The sequence below is a fragment of the Microplitis mediator genome, chromosome 5 (assembly GCF_029852145.1).
Source record: "Microplitis mediator isolate UGA2020A chromosome 5, iyMicMedi2.1, whole genome shotgun sequence".
Lineage (NCBI taxonomy): Eukaryota > Metazoa > Arthropoda > Insecta > Hymenoptera > Braconidae > Microplitis > Microplitis mediator.
In genome coordinates this window covers 26,851,659-26,870,387 of record NC_079973.1, presented here as the reverse complement: position 1 = coordinate 26,870,387, position 18,729 = coordinate 26,851,659, and the positions used below count along the sequence as shown (strand labels likewise).

The 18,729-nt window shown below is 35.9% G+C and overlaps 2 protein-coding genes across 8 annotated transcripts in view; one reads left to right on the top strand and one right to left on the bottom strand.

Annotated features, from left to right (window-relative positions):
* The window catches only part of LOC130667723 (dachshund homolog 2), a 150,501-nt gene that overhangs the window by 91,424 nt on the left and 40,348 nt on the right, over positions 1 to 18,729 (top strand). For all 6 annotated transcript variants that reach the window (XM_057469535.1, XM_057469536.1, XM_057469534.1 and 3 more), the window contains 3 exons: positions 2,079 to 2,155; positions 3,381 to 3,551; positions 5,824 to 6,051. In XM_057469535.1, the coding sequence (XP_057325518.1) occupies positions 2,079 to 2,155; positions 3,381 to 3,551; positions 5,824 to 6,051 (476 nt within the window). The remainder of the gene's footprint in view (positions 1 to 2,078; positions 2,156 to 3,380; positions 3,552 to 5,823; positions 6,052 to 18,729) is intronic.
* Positions 15,331 to 17,722, bottom strand: LOC130667726 (uncharacterized). 2 transcript variants are annotated; one of them, XR_008989879.1, is made up of 3 exons: positions 16,212 to 17,722; positions 15,919 to 16,111; positions 15,331 to 15,554 (listed from the first exon to the last, which is right to left on the bottom strand). XR_008989879.1 is itself a non-coding variant. In XM_057469539.1 (2 exons), the coding sequence occupies exons 1-2, from the start codon at positions 17,262 to 17,264 to the stop codon at positions 15,551 to 15,553; spliced, it is 1,350 nt and encodes a 449-aa protein (XP_057325522.1). In that variant the 5' UTR covers positions 17,265 to 17,707; the 3' UTR covers positions 15,331 to 15,550. The 2 variants fall into 2 exon arrangements, 1 of the variants encoding a protein (XP_057325522.1); XM_057469539.1 differs by having other exon boundaries at positions 15,919 to 17,707.

The window sequence follows — 18,729 nt, the reverse complement described above, 5'->3', positions numbered from 1 at the left end:
TTAAGGCGCGGGGAGTAGGAGCTACGACGGCGAGGTTGTTCTGTGTAACCCAAGAGCTAACGGGGCTCGGCAGAATGCCGGGTAGCCAGATGGGTGGGTGGGCTGCTGGGAGGAATATAGAAAGGGCGTTGGAAAAGTATTATGTATAATAAGAGCCGGGAGTTCTCGTGATGCTCTGTAAAATGAGGGGGCTGCGGTGGTGTTACTCTCGGCTTGGGTAAGTGCTCTGCGGCTCCCAGATGCGCCCAATATTATATTTAATGATATTAACTTCTTACTTAATGGTCCGCGGTTCGATTCGAGGCGAAAAAACCCTCAGTCCAATCCTCCAAATATTATTATTTATTTTGCACGCCTCGGACGCGATGGCGGGAGAGGTTGTGCTCTATAATCGAATCGTCGTGGAAACCAAATTTTCCTGCCTTTAATCATTTCTACTGATTTTATAAATCACTTCTATGAAAAAAAAGTATACCAGTGTCTTGAGAAAATTCTAAAGAATAATTTGGATTTAAGTAAAAATTTTATTTAGCTACACTATAATAAGAAAAAAATTATTTAATATGAGACTAGGTGGACGTCAATTGGGATGTCCTTGTGTGAGCAAGATATCTCTCGAAAAACTCAATTAATCAGTCCAATTTTTTTTCAATAGTTTCAGATTTTAGTAGAATAGATGCCTTTTAAATATCACTACTGTAGTCCTTCTCCTTCATTTATTATCAATTAAAAACTGAAAACTGATTATGTTTACTAGAGCTTAATTCGCCATTTTTCCTCCACAAATATAAGTAGGCACAAAGATTTATTACTAATATCATTATAAGATATGATTATCATCAAACTTTGCTGATATTATAAGGCTCCACTTGACCATCAGATAATTTTTTTTGTTTTTTTTTATTATGTTGCGACAAATCGACTTGCCAACTATCATCCAATTAACTAAATTAAAAAAAAAAAAACAACGGATGTCTACATGTTTATTTAAAAGTTTTGTAATTAAAAAAAAAAGTTAATAATTTATTTTATTGTAATATGAGTGTTCGAGGCGTGCATTTTTGGATTTTCCAAATTTTTTTTACCTTCTCCTCACTTTGTATGGAAAATTTTATAAAAATTACCCCAAAATTTTTTGCTATAAATACTAAATAACATTTTTACAAGCTCGTAATAAAAAAAGTTTTATTGCTAAGGTACAATTATTATGACCGAGGATGAATTCGAGTTAAAATAAAATGTAAAAAGGGTTTTTATTGTTATGACCCAGGGGTTGTTTTTTCAGCCTCAACCCGAGGGTCACTGTCATTTACAACCACTGGATTAATGTACACAAAAGTTGCCAAGAAATCTTAACCATTTTCTCTGGCGCTTTTCTAAACAACCCTCTCATCTTTTTTTATAAAAAAAAAAATATGTCACTCGAGAAAATAAAAATAAAAATTACAAGATTAAAAGTTTTATCCGGCTAGTTTGTCCCTCGAAGCCGAGTTATAACGAGACTTATAAACTTGCGATATTCCTCAAAAAGTTATCAACAAAATTATAAATACAGATTCACTTTTCATGTCCATTATTAATTAAATTTATAAACATTTTATCCTTATATATTTAAACTTAATATTTGATAAACTTTTTTAAACTTTAAAACTCAGCCTCTCGTCCATATTATTATTATTATTATTATTATTATTATTATTATTATTATTATTATTATTATTTAAATACACGTAGAAAAAGGTCCGTACAGAGTGAAAACGATAAAATAAAGGCAAAATGGTGAACGTGAGATGATTCAACATGAAAACCCTCACTTATCAGCCCACGCACCACGTAAAATAATTACTTAATTATAACTTTCAGTAAAATAAAACCAATGATGATGATAATGATAATTATAATAACAACAATAACAATAATAAATAAATAAATAAAATTGACGAGAAGTTGTTCCCAACTTCCACGCCCGATCATTCGAATCAGCAATTTATTAACTCGGCAATCCAAAGCCTCGTTACATACAATCATATATATATGTATATGTATATTAAATTGTCGTGTGCGTTTGTGTGTTACAGGCTGAGAGAGGAGCGAGGAGAAGCTGACCGAGCGCTGGCGTTGGATCATAAGCCCAGAGATCTCAGCTCGCACAATGGTACGTAACCTTTTGCTCCATACATTTTTCTGTACACACAATACAAGTATGCGAGCAGACATATAAATAATATTTTTTTTTTACATTTAATTGACAATAAGTCAGCAATAATCGATTATAGAGATAGATATTTGATGGATTCAGGATCAACGAGGGAAGTAGTGTGTCAGAAGAATTAAGATAGTAGAGCCGAGTGGTCAGAATAAAAGCCTGGTGATGCATAAAAATCCTCTTGACATATTTCTGGTCTTGTCCTACTCGGGTCCTCTTCTTCTTTCCTTCTATTCCACCGACTAGCTCAAGTTCAGCAGACGTCGTTCTACTGATGGTCGTTCTTCCGGGCGGCTTTTGTTCTTCCGTTCCTTGGAACGAATTTTTAGTACGCAGACTATTTGGCTGTGCGTATTATGGACATGAGATGATATAAATTATAAATAAATCAACACTAGAGTAAGAAAGGAATAATAATAAAAGAGGAAGAAGGGAGCGAGTTTTAGATGTATCAGGTTTCGGGACCGTGGCTCGCCTCATGGCAAAAGAGCCTTTCTCTCTGATTCCTCGTAATATTTTAATCCGTCTGGCCGAACCCTTTATCTCGGTTCGATGTCTCTCATTTTCTACGCGATATATTTTTTCGTTAAGTTTTATTGCTACAGACATTGACGTCGAGTTTTGTTTCGTTGGTTTATTTTTCTCCGATTGACTCTCGTGTGACTTTTTTTACTTTTATTTATTCCAATAAATTCATTTTATGGTAATTTATTTTTATTTGTCCTCCTTTTCATTCCCGTTTATTTCCACCGTCCGTACGAATCCTAAAAGATTGTGGGCACAGACTCATACGTCACCTATGCGGTCTTTCGTCAGCGCGCTGGCCAAACAGATCCATCCACGTCAGGATTAAAATCCTCTTGGATACCAAATACGCTGGGAAATTAGGGATTGAGAGGTACAGAATATATATATATAAGGGTGAAATGAAAGAGGAATATAAGATATTCCAGCGAGACTTGTACTTGTTAAAATAGGGAGAATGTTGCGTGTAAATAAAATCCATCAAATTGACGTGGACCTTTCATTTGTATTAAACACACATACATTATATATCTATGGACACATGTATATTTATATTTAGATTGGATCCATCTACTAAATAAACACTCGCATTACTTAAATCAACTTGATACTTATTTTAAAAAATAAAATTAATAATTTAAAATTGCAGGGTCGTCGAATGGCCACAGCCCGGTGTTGAATTTGTCGAAAACCGCGGGAAGCGGCAGCATCGGCGAGCCCTCGGGAAGCGAAGGGGCTGCGTCACACCGCTCGCACGACGACGAAGACGAGGACGACAATTTGTCCGACGACCTGGAAGACGACAACGAGAAAGACGAAGGTCAGTATCTATCACCAATCATCGAACAATGCTTCCTATCAGCTCTTAGTTAAAAGTCAAAAAAATACCCAGGTTTTGATTAGTGTCGGGGTAAAAAAAAATAATTTAAAAGGCGTCGTTGATTAATTATCGCGGATTCTGGACAGTGATGAACGACGGGTAGTGTTATAATGCGGTTGAGGATTTAAAATAAAGAAAGAAAGAAAGAAAGCGAGCGAGAGTGAGATTGTAACGAAGAAGAAGAAGGGCAATTAGCAAAAGAGAAGTGGCAATCTTTTATCGATGGTAGAAAACGTCCGTCACACAACACATATGAGGTACATTTGCTTGAGAAGTGTTCAACACATCGATCTCGTTTCAACCATCATCATCAGCTTTGCTTTGGAGCCCGAGCCTCTCACTCACTCTTTTTAAATTTTTTCTCGAGTCTTGACTCGGGCTATCTGACTACTTATGAGCATAAAAATAATTATATCGATTTGGACGGTGACCACAACATCACCCACATCAGCATCAGCAGACCGATACTCTTACATCGACATTAGCATCAGTGTAAAATTGAAGTCGTACGTGAGTAAAACGACTGGCAGGTCAAAGCCGCTCATCGATCATCGCTGCCAAACGAGCATAGTTATTTTCTTACTTTAGTGGCTCAGTGGCGCTGCCGAGAAAATAAAAGGTATCTGGTAGGCTGTATCGCGGACTGCTGTCGATTAGCTCGGGTGGACCCAATTAACGCGGATCTTCGTGACAAGTAAAAATCAAACGCCCGACTTTGATTCGAAAAATTTATTTTTCGTATCAGCTCGAGGAATATTTACACATATAGATATAGATATAAATAAAATAATATGTTAAGTATGTGGATATGTATGAGGAGCTGGTCCAGTAGTGGAGTCTGATGCGTGTTGCGGTGGAGCCGGGAGGGGCGATCTTAGCTCGTGTCTCGCAGCGTGTTGTATGCACCGGTACATCCTACCTATGGTGATCGAAGTAGAACCCCATCGAATGTCCGTGGGAGTGTACACACCCGTGGAATGCCGTTCTGATTTAATGAGACTTAGTCTCCTCCACCGCGTGTGGATTCTCTTCTTACCCCCCTCCCCTTTCGGCTCCTCCGCGCCATTCTCTTTCTCTCGTCTTTATTTTTCTCGGAATCGAATTCTGATTTGCCGATTCCTCAGTCGCTTGATTTTGCGAGAAACACCGTAAGTATGAGAAAGAGTTTTTAAAAATATATATACATATTTTTTTAGCGCCAACAATGCAACACTATAATACTAAATATAAAGAACTGAAGAAAACGCGCGTGGATTTTATTTATTTATTTAGTTTTTTTTCCGATAATTGTAATGGTTTCCCGTAAAAGATAAAGAGCGAGAGCGAGAGGTGGGTATCAAAAGGGTGCCGGCGGATCGGTGGTAAGGCGCGAGCATTAAATCCGATCGCGAGAGAGCCCGTCGGGCAATAAGTTACAGAATGCCGTTTCGTTGTAGGTGCGCACGCTGATAATTAAAAGACGATACAATAAATACACATATCATTGGCCATAAAGCACACACAGGCCCGAGTAGTTTTCTTTCTCAGTCGATTAAATAACTTTTGTTCTTGTGGACTCTCTTGCTCTCTACTCGGCAGACGAGAATCCCGGCCGTACTGCTCGGAGCTGGTGTGGGCAGCGAAAGGAGTCGCGAGTGGTCACTTAGTGCGGTGACGCTCGGAGACGAGAGGAGCAGCATTGAGAACCCACGCAGACATCTTGTCCACCAGCACTCACTCGGCAATAACCATAAGACATGAGTCTTTTATTTTGACGCTTCGATTGCCACCCGCACGGTCTTACTAATCGTCCTATCGGCTCTCTCCTCCTTATCCCTCTATTAATCCTCTTGTTTTTTACTCACCCAGGCCATTCGTTCTCTCGAAAATGTCCTAAAGATCGGCTGGCAGCCTAAGAAACCCGATTTCGTTGACGCTAAATCAGTGAACTCGGCTCAAGTGAAGGGTTACAAGCGAATCCCGGGGTTACGACTCCAAGACACGCACCTTGCATAAGTCTTTGGTCCCTCTGTTTCTTCAAAACGTCCTTGTTGCCGTTTACACCCGCCCAATTTATTAATCCTCCTTAATATGTCTAACATACCCACACATTTAAATATTTTTTTAATGTCAGCCCAGCACGAAATTCACCTGTTGATATAAATCCTAAAAATTTATTTATGCTCATGCGCCATGAAAAAAAAATATTTACAATAATAATAATAATTTTCAGATCTCTCAGACGTCCCAGAAAATCTTCCGCTGCCACCCCCGGGCTCAGAAAGTCCACCACAGGCACTGAACTACTCCCAAATAGCCTCCGCAGCGGTAGCAGTGTCGCAGGGGGCGCAAGACCCCTCGGTCTCCAGCACGGAAACTCTTCTGAGGAATATCCAGGGGTTGCTGAAAGTCGCCGCAGACAATGCACGGCAGCAGGAACGGCAAATAAACTACGAGAAAGGTCAGTGGCAGGGCTTTCTTAAGACACTTGAGGGCGCTCTCCACAATTTCATTATCTACCAACTGTCTCAAAATCACATTAGGAGACACTAATTTATTATTATTATTATTATTATTACTGCAACAACAACTAAATTACTATTAAACTCGCATTATATTAACCGTCTACTGGTTGTTTTAACCGATCGATCTCTCGATTGTCGAGTTCGACATATAAATTATATTTTGCTAGCTCGCAGTAAATGAACTTTATAACAATGACAAATTATTTAATTATAAAAGAAAAAGTGTCGTTATCGACGTGAACGAGAGGTCGATCGATCGTATCGCAATCCCGTAAATCATCAGTAAATAGAGATTGTGTTGCGGATGATCTTTGACCTCCCGCAAGACTATAGAATCTTTATAATTATCATTTTATATTTTGTATCATAGTCGCGGTCTTTAATCTGACAATGAGTCTATACAAATATACACATATATAAATATATATATTTATCTTGCATTTAACAATCAGTCGATTTAAAATCGTCTTTAGAATTCTGTGCATTTATCGATCGCATTGAAGAATTAAATTTCTGAGTTGGTACAGACGCAGAAGGTCTTTATCTTTTTAATAATTTTATTGATCTCGAGAATGGTTAATAAGATATTTGATAGTATCGTTTAAAGTTGGCGTTAATTGATGTCATTTTAAATTTATTTAAATGAGCATGTTAATAAAATATATAAATAAATATATAAATATTAGAGGATTAAAATACTGATAATAATAAGAATCTTCCGGTTATTTAAGTGATTTTAACGATAAGATTTAAAATGTTGTAAACGATATATTTACTCTCGATATCGATCTTGGCGGTTGATTTTGTTTTACATTGTACTTTATCTTCTGATCGAGCGATAATGAACAATGCATGTAATGTCATATATTTACGACACTAATGATTTACAGTCGACTAAATATTTTATATATATATATATATTTAATAATAATAATTAATTGAAAGGTCATGGCATATATTTATATATATATATATTTTACATGATGCATTGCTTCTCAAGATCGATAACGAAATTTATGTTTTATAATTATTATTTTTAAGTATACATATATATTAGAGATGTGCAAATCGAATCGAATCGAATCGAATCGAATAATTTGAATCTCCGAATTATTGGCAACTTTTCGAATCGAGAACATTCTGATCAATTTTCAAATAATTCAAAAACTTGCGAATAATTCGAATTATTTGAAAATTTAAATTATTCGATTCGAGTTATTCGATAAGAATAATTTGTAAGCTCAAATTATTCACAGGCCCCTAATATATATGTATATATAATAATGATATTAATATAAGTAGCCAATGTTATAAATGTTGCCATAGTCACTAAATATTAGCAACATGTCGCATGTACGGATTCGTTAGGAATTTTTTTTTATATTGTACTAAATTATGTTATATATAATAGCAATGTAAGCAGTCAATCAGATACTTATTTATTATCTGATCGTAATTATTTAATTAAAATTATTCTAATATTAAAAAAAAAATATGATGATAATGATAATAATGATTATGATTATTGATATGATAAATGATATAAAGTTGATAATAAAAATTCATTGTAAACAATACACTTTGAGAAATGGGTTTGCATACTAAAGCAAATGCAAATGAAATTAATTAATTACTTAAATATTTTTCCGATTCAAAATTTTAAAATAGTAGCTGTCAACATTTTCGATTGCTTGAGTATGTGACTTATAAATTATGATAATTTAATTACCAACTATTTCGCATGAAACATAAAATTTTAAGGGGGGTATCGTTTTTTTAACGACCGAAAAATTCAATTTCTTTTTTTCTCTAAATGAGTAAATCAAAATTTTCAAATTTTCCAAAAAAGTAATTTAATTATTTGAAGTATCTATAGTTTTATTTCAACTTAAATTTTCAAAATTTATCAAAAATTTTTATTTTTTAGTCAAAGTAAAAAATTTTTATTTTTTTTTTTTCAAGTAGACGTCATTTTTTAATTTTTTCTATGCATCAGATAAATTTTTCGAAAATAGCAGTAGAAAAAAAAATTGAAAATTTCGGGTACGGAAAGACAAGAGCTCGAAAAATCTGCATTGTCAGTGAGTGATAGTAAAAAAACACAAAATGCAGAGATTAGTAGAAGTGAATGAAAAAATTGAGGACCCGATTTAATACTCAAGCGAGCCAGCTCGTTTTACACCAGATGGTTTTACATAGTTAGCTATCGAGTTACTTGTACTCAGCCCTTCTACGCACATGCCACAGTCCGCGCACAGTCCGCGCGTCTAAGCCAATACACGATATTAAACAATCTGCATATAATGTAGTATGAGTACACACGAGATATGTAATATACACATACGAGCGGCTCCAAGAGACAGCCGAAGAATATTATCAACATTATTCGTCTCAGTCGTGGACCCCCCGCGCGATATTGCGGTTTACTTTAAGATCCTCGATGTACCAGATCACGAGCTTCTGAGGAATCGCAATCGCCCGTTCTCTCCTCTCTCTCCTTCTTGCCTTTATTATTATTATTTTACTTTTTTCCGTCCTTTCTTTTCATTTATATCTCCCGTCATATCGTATTACGTAATACGTTTGCTACACTAAATCCACATCCAGCATCCATCATCCATTATAAAAAGATTATACACATTTTATTTTAGTAAATCCTCAAGATTATTTATTTTTACATTTTATCAAATAAGCTCGAGATTCTTACCAGCAAAAAACTCAAATTGACTCGATAAAAATAAATAAAATAACACAATCTCGGATTTTTCGCGATTAAAATCTTAAATCGGTGGAAAGAGAACAAATAAAAAATATTGTGGTGCACGTAACCCAAGAGGTTGTCTCATAAGCATTCACCCCTTAATTATTTCTTCTCCCTGTGCATGCGCCGGGTGGACTTTATCGAATAGCGAGTAAGAGGTAAAAATAAGACAACTTGCGACCAAGCAGAGTCTGAGTCTGAGTCTAAGGATGAGGACGAGGACGAGGGTAAAGTAAGTTGGCTCCAAGAGTCACACAACACCTCTGTCCTCTTTAATTCCCTCCGGCCGTAAACCTCTGTTACTTGTTTCTGGTTCTTAATCTGCGGGCCTTCCCGGGACTGCCAGCAGCCGCACGACCAAGGTGAGTTAGCTCTCGGGGAGACAATATGACCGCATCCCGTCGAGCCACCGAGGAGACACTATCTCCGATCCTACAAGAGATAAGCCAGGGCCTGCACGGATCGCAGAGGCCTACCTCGGGTTATATTAAACAACGCTAAATGTGTATTAAGACTGAGGAGGCAATCAGAAGCGCCAGTTAAGGCCCACGAGGTTCCCAACAAAGAGGGAACGAGTCGACGCGGGAGGACCAATAAAGACTGAACAAGAGGAAGGAGAAGCAGAAGAAAGAAGTGAAAGAAGGAGAGAAAGAGAGGAAGATATGCTGGATTGAGTTGTAGCCGCGAGTGGAGGATCTTATGTAGATTCCTTGTAGATCGTGCACCCGATTCGATCGCGATCGGCTACTCGGTACCGGGTTAATTAAAATTGTAGCCGGCAGTAACTGCCGAGAGGGTGGAGATGAATATAAGAACCGAGCTGGAGTGTTTTCAAAGGAGGAGCGAATAAGATACTCTCTTTTGCTTTCCTCCGCTCCCCGGTTATCCTCTACGATAATAACAACACAGTCTGCGGTGGACTCCGGCAGTACCCACTGGTTCACTGAGGATTTTTGGTATTATATCGCATCGACGACACTGTTCCTGCTCGCTGTTGCATTGCGTTGGGCCTGGATTACTCGAGACCTCAGGTAGCGCTCGGCTCAATACATGGGAACAGGATACATGCTTATGTATATATTTGTTTATAAATATATAAAATGAGGGAGGATAAGAGGTATCTCCAACAATGCCACGAGCGGCGTGTAATGATACCGATAAGAAATTCTATCCGCGTCGTTTTATTCCCGAGTTTTGAGATCGTGCGATCCCAATGATAACGAGCTGCTCGTTTGCTAATAAGATAAATTAATCTTCTGCTGTCTTATCCAGCAAACAATACACCGTATTTAGGTATTTATTTATAAATTATAAATTATAAATAATAAATGGTATTTTAGTTAAACTCTAAAGTCTTCATTGTGTCTAAGGACGAGGGCATAAACGTGTCGGGCGATCGCCGAGCAAACAGAAATATTGATATAAACATCCGCCCGTCCACCTACAGAAGTCTCGAAGAAAAATAATATGCGTATTCATAAGCGGATGAGCCTCCGGTGGTAGGTATCTTTATCTTTCTCTGTCTTATCCTCAAAGTCATTTTATTTTTTTATTAACCCGCGCACTCAAACGCTGCACCGGTGATTGATTTATGGGTAACCCCTGGCATCCTCCGAGCCCCTTCTCTGCCCACTCGCATATAAAAACCGACAGCCGTCGATATCTCTCTATACGCCGCAAATCCAATCATCTTGGATCCATATTTCTGCTGGAAAATTATCAAATAAAACAAAGTAAAGGAAAGAAAAAGTCATCAACTAAATAATAAAGTTTATGGGCGTAATTTAAAGGTCGAGGACACATGTGTGTAAGAGGTTATGCACAAAGTGACGGCTTAAATATTAATGATCAGTCTTCCATCAACGTACGGTGGGTTGAACTTGATAATAATTAGCGCGAGTAGTGCACGTGTGAGAGTAACAAAAGAACTTGCGCGATATCTTGTGCATCATATGGGGATCAATACACCACCAAACACATCCACACATCTCTGCACTGTGAGGCTAATGCACATATATAATAATAAATATATATATATATATATATATATATTTGTGCATGTATATTGAAAGCGACTTGTCCATGAGAGAGGCCGTTTCGGACCAGACAAACAACTTCCTTTGCATACATCGATTACGCTCGCGGTTCCCATTATTAGCCAGCTATAATTTATTACTTTCCACCTTAATAAGCATAATAGTTCCCATGGCATTGGAAGAACTCATGTGCGGTGGATGAGGGGGTGGACGGGGGAGTCGTAAGATCGCGAGAGCTCACTTGCCCAGATACACTCCGCAAGAGGTTACACACACGAGCTTTATTTTTATTATTATCTCTCCGCTTGTCTTTTTTGTTATTTTAAATCCCTTAGGCGCTATATTTCCACGTCGTGTGCGTGCGCGACCTCTGACCCAGAGACAATCGTTAAGGTAGCATCGGGCGGCCTTTAACGCAGCCACAGATATATTTAATTACCTGTGAGCTGGACTGTTAAAAGAATGGCATAGAGGAACAACAGGAGCAAAAATAAAGAAAGGGAAGAAAACGAGCCGAAGTAAAAATAATAGACTGAGGAATAAAAAACTAAAATGAGCCGATGAATCTCATAAATAGAATGAGATACAACTCACGGTGGCTTGTGACTCGGGCTGGAACTGGATTTTAAAGTTTAACTGAAAGACCGAGCATGTATGTTTTAGATCCAGAGGCCCGGAGACTTGAGCCCCCCGTGCTTAACACGCCGTTACACGTTTATAACTCAGAAGCTTTTCGAATCGCCGCAACAAATTGTCAGTATGTGTGCGCAGTGTGTGTGTGAGAGACGTATTTTATTAGTGGGTGTTTAACATACGCTGTGTAAGTTAAGACCCAGAGCAAGATCGAGTCCGAGACCGAGACCGAGACCGAGGATGGATGAAAGCATATTTTGTATTCGGTATATGAGGATCTAAAATACGGGCTGTAGTTGCAATGTCCGTTCATATGTCGATAGAATAATGCGGGTTAGTGGTTAGGGTCCGGCTTTGTCAGACAATTCGGCTGCATGTCCGACAATGTCTCAGCTACTGAGAGTTACTGCAACTGGCTTCTTCACTTTTTATTGTCAGTCCAGGTAATCTTTTAATAAATTAAATATTTATTTTTACAGCGCATGTGCATGAATTTTTAAAAAATACTTTTAAATTGATTTTTTTGAGATACACTGAAAAAAATAATCGCTAGCTGCTAGCGATTTTTTTCGCTAGCAGCTAGCGATTTTTAATCGTTAGCTGCAAGCGATTATTTCGCTAGCGGCTAGCGATTTTTTCTTTAGCAGCTAGCGATTTTTAATCGTTAGCTGCAAGCGATTATTTCGCTAACGGCTAGCGATTTTTTCTTTAGCAGCTAGCGATTAAAAATCGCTTGCTGGAAGCGATTTTTTCGCTAGCTGGAAGCGATTTTTTCTTTAGCAGGGAGTGATTAAAAATCGCTTGCTGGAAGCGATTTTTTCGCTAGCGGGTAGCGATTAAAAATCGCTTGCTGGAAGCGATTTTTTCTTTAGCAGGGAGCGATTAAAAATACTGTTTTTATCATTAAAATATATATATATATATATGAATATATGTATATATATATATATGAATATATATTTATATATGAATATGTATATTTATAAATTTATTTAACTGATAAAAATAGTATTTTTAATCGCTCCCTGCTAAAGAAAAAATCGCTTCCAGCAAGCGATTTTTAATCGCTACCTGCTAGCGAAAAAATCGCTTCCAGCAAGCGATTTTTAATCGCTACCCGCTAGCGAAAAAATCGCTTCCAGCAAGCGATTTTTAATCGCTCCCTGCTAAAGAAAAAATCGCTTCCAGCTAGCGAAAAAATCGCTTCCAGCAAGCGATTTTTAATCGCTACCTGCTAGCGAAAAAATCGCTAGCAGCTAGCGAAATAATCGCTTGCAGCAAGCGATTTTTAATCGCTAGCTGCTAAAGAAAAAATCGCTAGCCGCTAGCGAAATAATCGCTTGCAGCTAACGATTAAAAATCGCTAGCTGCTAACGAAAAAAATCGCTAGCAGCTAGCGATTATTTTTTTCAGTGTAAAAGACCTCAGACTGCAGAGTGCAAGGTCTGATTTAAAATTAAACTCTGGATAATTGTGCAGAGAAAAGGATGCTCGTTATCCTCGTTAATTCCTGGTTCAAGTTTTCTGGTGGGTTATAAGTAGTATTAAAACTGGACGTGGTGAAATCGAGCAGGTATGTGTCACAGTGGATTCCACGGTGGCTCGAGACCGGGAAATAAAAATAAAAATAGCGTAGAACAATACGATGTTTGTTGGCGAGCGAGCGGAGAGTCGGAAGAAGGAGGAGAGGAGGAGGAGGAGGAGGCTCGTTGTTGCTGTTGTCGGTTCCCACCTCTTGTATGTGAGCACGACTAACTCTTGCACGAAAGCTATACGGGATTGTCAATTAAAGAAACCAACGGGCTCTTAGCATAAGGCACCGAGCAAATGTGCGCTCGAGGGCCGATGCACTAGATGAAGTGGGACAGGAAGCTGCACCAGAGGAAGATCGAGACGAAGAGAGAAACAAAGCCAAAGACAAAGACTAAGACTACGACCAAGAGAAAGATACGTATGCAGTGAGAAAGGTAAAAATAAAGAGTCGATGAGAAGAAAGCGAAGAATAAGAAGGCGGGAGGATGAGAAAATTTAAGAGTATGGATATACTAGTGTAGAGAGGAGACTCGAGAGTGGCTCGTTTGGTCGAGGGTGGATAATAAATTATGGCTAACACGGACAACAACCGCTTGATTATTTATTTAACAATAAAAGAAGCCCCCGGGGCTTCACCAACAGATACTCCGTGTTCTCATTCGGATATCCCTGAAATATAATGACTTTTAGATTTGTTGCATTACATTTACAACTCTCCGACTCCTTAAAATCTTACTTATTTCACATATATAAACATATGAATTCCATTAATTGCACTGCCGATGACCAATGACCTTTTAATTAAATTCACTCACTCGAACATGAATTATTATTTAATTAACTGACCTTTAAATGCCCAGCTCGCTGTTTATTATTTATCATATCAATAAGCTGTTGCTGTTACCGCGGAAATGTATATAAATATTTAAATTAAGCCTTTCACCGATTACTCTTCGCAAATGATAATGTTTAGTTTTACTGAGAGCCGATGTGCCAGCGAGACTCTAATAAAAATAATAATTTACCGGCAATAAAAAACAACCATTTAATTTTCTACTTAACTTTCATGTGTGTCATTAACGACTTTCCTTTAGTACATTGTATATAAATATGTGCAAACAAACAAATATTGTGTTACATGTAGACTAAAATTATTTGTCATTCGGTTTTGGATTTTAAAAAAATTTTATTGCCCATTTAAATCTCATGTGCACTTAATTTATATTACTCTTAAAATCATAAATATAAATACAAATATACATACATTGGTATATATTTATGTTTCTCGGATAATTAATTAAAACCGCAATAAACGATTGGGTGGATTTTTTTTAAAATTTATGCCTGGCAGTTCTCTGTAATTGTGCCCACTCATAAATACTATTTATATTTAAGTCACTTAATAATAATAAATTAATTAAATTTTTATTATTATTTTAATTTATAACTTTCTCTTTATAAATCTTACACATTTTAACTACTCAATTATTAATTTGCTTAATTATTATTATTATTCATACCAATTGCTCAGTGTCTGTAAAAATTTACTTTCTCGAGAAAGAGATTCTGCATACGTCCGTTTAAATTTAACGAGACAGATTTATTTTGCTTTGTAAAAATCGGAATAAATATAAAACCTATAATCTAATCAAATTAACCGGGTGTCTGATAAGAAATAGTGTAGGATGTAATTTACGAGATTAAATAGACCGTGAGAAATTTGTCAAACTGATAAACAAGTATTTTAGATAAATATCTAATCAAATTTTTTTTTTTAAATCTTTTATTCCTGTACGCAGAAAAAAGGATTTCTCGGCGGGAAAAATATTTTGTATTTTGAGTCGAAGGCAAAATAATTTTCTTGGGACCAGAAAAAAATTTCTTGGGGTGAGTAAAATTTTTTACACCAAGAAATCGTTTTTTCTGTGTAGGTTTGATATCTTCATGATAATAATGATAAAGAAATATAACAGAAAAAAAAAAAAAAAAATGAATTTGTAATTCACTAAAGAGGTCTTAGGAAAAAAACAAAGTTTTGATCCGTTATAAATATAAGCAGACTTTCTTTTACCGAAAAGTTAATGTATTTTGATTCCAAACCGTCTGTTAATTAGTGCGTAAAAAAAATTGTTTAATTGGCTGGTTGTGCTTCGAATATTTTGCATCGCTCTAACAGTTAAATTATATGTTAATTTTTTTTTTCAAATCGCATATAAAAATACATACAGATTTTTTTTAAGGGGTTAGGGGTACTCAGGGGTATGAAAAAATGATGATTTTCAATAATTTTTTTTTTGTAGTTAATTACTTTATTTGACAAAAATAAAAACATAGCTTTATTAGAACACGTTTCGATTTGACTTCACGAAAATTTCAAAAAAAAAAATTAATAATTCAAAAAGTTATCGCTGTTTTTGTAGAGCCCGTTCCTCCCGAAGTCCTTTGCGGTGATCATCATAAGTCCTTGGAGATTCATCTAAAATCAATCGGACAAGAAAAATTAGTTTTATTAATAGATAATCTTGTGCCTGATCGAAGCTTTTTTTTTTTTTTTCGAAATTAACAAAATGGCGGCCTCAGGAAATTTTTTTCAAATTTTCGAGAAAAAAACCGACAGTTTATTGTTAAAAAAAAATCGAAATTTTTGAAAAAAAAAAAAATCCTTCGATCAGGCACGAGTTTTTAATGTATTTCAAAAGTACAATAAATTTTATTGAAATCTACCGAGCAGTTTTTAAGTTACAGTGATCACCAGTTCAGAAAACATAGTTTTGAGAAAAACGCATTTAAAGTTTTGCTATGGATTTATGTCGAATTATAAGAATTATTTAATAACTTACACTGAGTCATCTATTCCTGGACCATATAATAGCTCTTCAGCCGACATAGCAGCTTCCAAAATATCGATTTGCTGGTGCCTACGTTGCAATCGACCTTCTCGGGTGTTATCATTAGCGCGCTTATCTGCTACTTTGATACGTGCAGCATCCATTCTTTCTGCATACCGATGAGAATTAGGCCCACAATTAAGTCCTAGTGTATTCATCAAGACTAATAATGAATTTATACCCTCATTAAATATACACATAGCAACGTATGCAGCTATTTGTACGATAGTAAAACTAGTATTTACCGTTTTTGGACATATTTTCCATACTAGTTGGTTAAAGCTTTCATTATTATTCTGATTGAATCCACCTACACATCTTGAAAGTAAATTTTCATTACTAAGATCTTCGTATATAGGCTTGATAGCTTTTAAAACATCAGAAGGTAAAGGAGAATAATCGTGAGAAAAGGTATCAAGCTCTCCTCTTGCTTCAGCGCGCTGGTAAGAGCACCAAGATTCTTCGCCTTTTGGACACATATCATGATTCGGTTTTTCATCACTCGAGCCGTAGTGATAAAAGGTTGCCATTATAGCAGATTTCATATTTTCAATAGAATCACAATGCCGGCGTATTGCTAAACCATAGTACACAGTTAGTTTGTCTATTAATTTTCCTGTGAGCTTACCTCGACCACCAAGACCTTTTTGTTTACTCTTCAGCGTACGTAATCGACTCCCCATCCGCTTTTGGACATGCCCTATACATTCCTTTTTATTTACAGTTGTATTTTCGTAAGGATCTGATTTTATAATTCCTGAATAGGTCTTGGAGTCACCATCACCAATATAGTTGGCATACTTAACTCCATATTTAGTTTCAGAATACGAAAACATTTCGACCATCGCATCCACCTCCATTTTCCCAGAAGACCCTTGATGATTAGCAGAACACACATCTTCATGCGATTGATACCATTCCTCGAACTCAACAGTATTTGTTTTTTTTTTCCAATACTCACATAGCTTACAATATGCACTTTTAATGTTTATGTCAAGAATCTTTCCAGTAAAATAGCCAATTATAGAAGAAACTCCAAATGACGATGTATATCCCCGTTTTTGCCAGGTTCCATCTCCCGATACAGTTAGATGATTTATATCTTCATTTTCAGTTGTTGGCATTGCTTGCTTTTCTTCATTCACAGCTTTCGTCATGAAGGTTTCTGCGACGGCTTTACTACAATTCAAAATCTGTTTCAGTAAAATTGTATGCGTAGATTTATCTAAAAAAGACGGCATGTCCATCAGGCCGCAAAACTTGCACAATCCTTCGTATCCTATTCCTAGTATTCTCATTACAAAAATGAAACGTCTGTTTATTTCATAAGAATGCCCAACGAAAGAACAGGAAGGAATATATTCATTTCCACAGTTATTACATGCAACTACAATTTTGAATCCCAGCCCACGTGTACTTGCTGTTTGAAACACTACATTTCCATCACATTTTTTACATTTTATAAGAGCAGAAATTGCAGTGAATACCTGAATAAAATTTATTATTCGAAATTCAGTACTGCTGTCTTCAGGTACATCATCTTCAGTGTTTTGTTTTAATTTTTTAGAAGATGTACTCTGAATACTTTCATCACGTTCGGCTGTTTTCGGATTAAAAACATTCTTTCTTTATACTGAACGCGACTTATTAATTTTTTCAGAACTCCGAAGTTCTCTTGAAACCTTTCTAGAATCACGTCCCATGGTTAATAATTTAATTCACTTGAGAAATAATTTATCACAAAACTATCGACTGATCAGTGCAACGACTACAGGTATACTGGCAACCAAAAATTATTTTTCAGTTCTTGTACTACCTACAAATTGTGAATATATATATATATATATATATATATATATATATATATATATATATATATATATATATATATATATATAATTATAAATACATTAAAATGGGGAGATATTCATGACAATGAAACCCGAAAGGTCGGTTGCTTGCAGCTGTTTCTAGCTACCTGCACTCGAATGCCACGTAGCACCCGAGCGTCCTTTGGTCATTGTTAAATAACTCGAAAAGAATTTGTCGGATTCACTTCAAATTTTCACACAATATTTTTAAAATATTATACTTTAAGAAAATGCAAAAAAAAAAAAATCGATTTTTTGAAAATTCTGACTACCCCTAACCCCTTAATTTTTCCGGGCCTCAATTAGGGTCCGTTTTTCCGATCGACTAAAATTTCATTAAAATAAGGTATCATATTTTTTTTAATGAATAAAAAAATTTCCTATTCGTTTTTCCGCAGAGCCCAAAGTTCAAAATATGACAACAAGTCAAAATCTACACTCAGAAAATTAAGTAATTGTGTTTCTTATCCTAAATTTTTTATTCTAATCATCTACAATGATTCGAAAGTTTTTAAATGCGACGATAGTTGGTGTTATAATTTTTTTTGATAGAGAGAATAATATCAGGATGGTAAAAATTACCATCAGTGTGATAACAGTTACTATCAGGGATTGTAATTAATATTATTATGATCTAGATGATTCATTCAATCATCTAGATAATATTTACTACTATCGGATTGATAGTAAAAATTTTACCATCACTAGGTGATAATTTCTATCATTTAATTTTTTGAGTGTAGTTCTAATTTTTTTTTCTTCCTGATGTTTTGTAAAGCCCGCGGATAAAAATGAAAACCGCAAGTTAATTAGGATTCAAAATAAGTGAAAATTGGTACTGAATTTTATAAAATAGAAGAAGTGTATAAATATAAAAAATTAGAACAACTTC

What these genes read in the sequence shown, in the direction of transcription:
- LOC130667726 (XM_057469539.1), bottom strand. Translation starts at nt 17,264, where the DNA reads ATGAGAATACTAGGAATAGGATACGAAGGATTGTGCAAGTTTTGCGGC.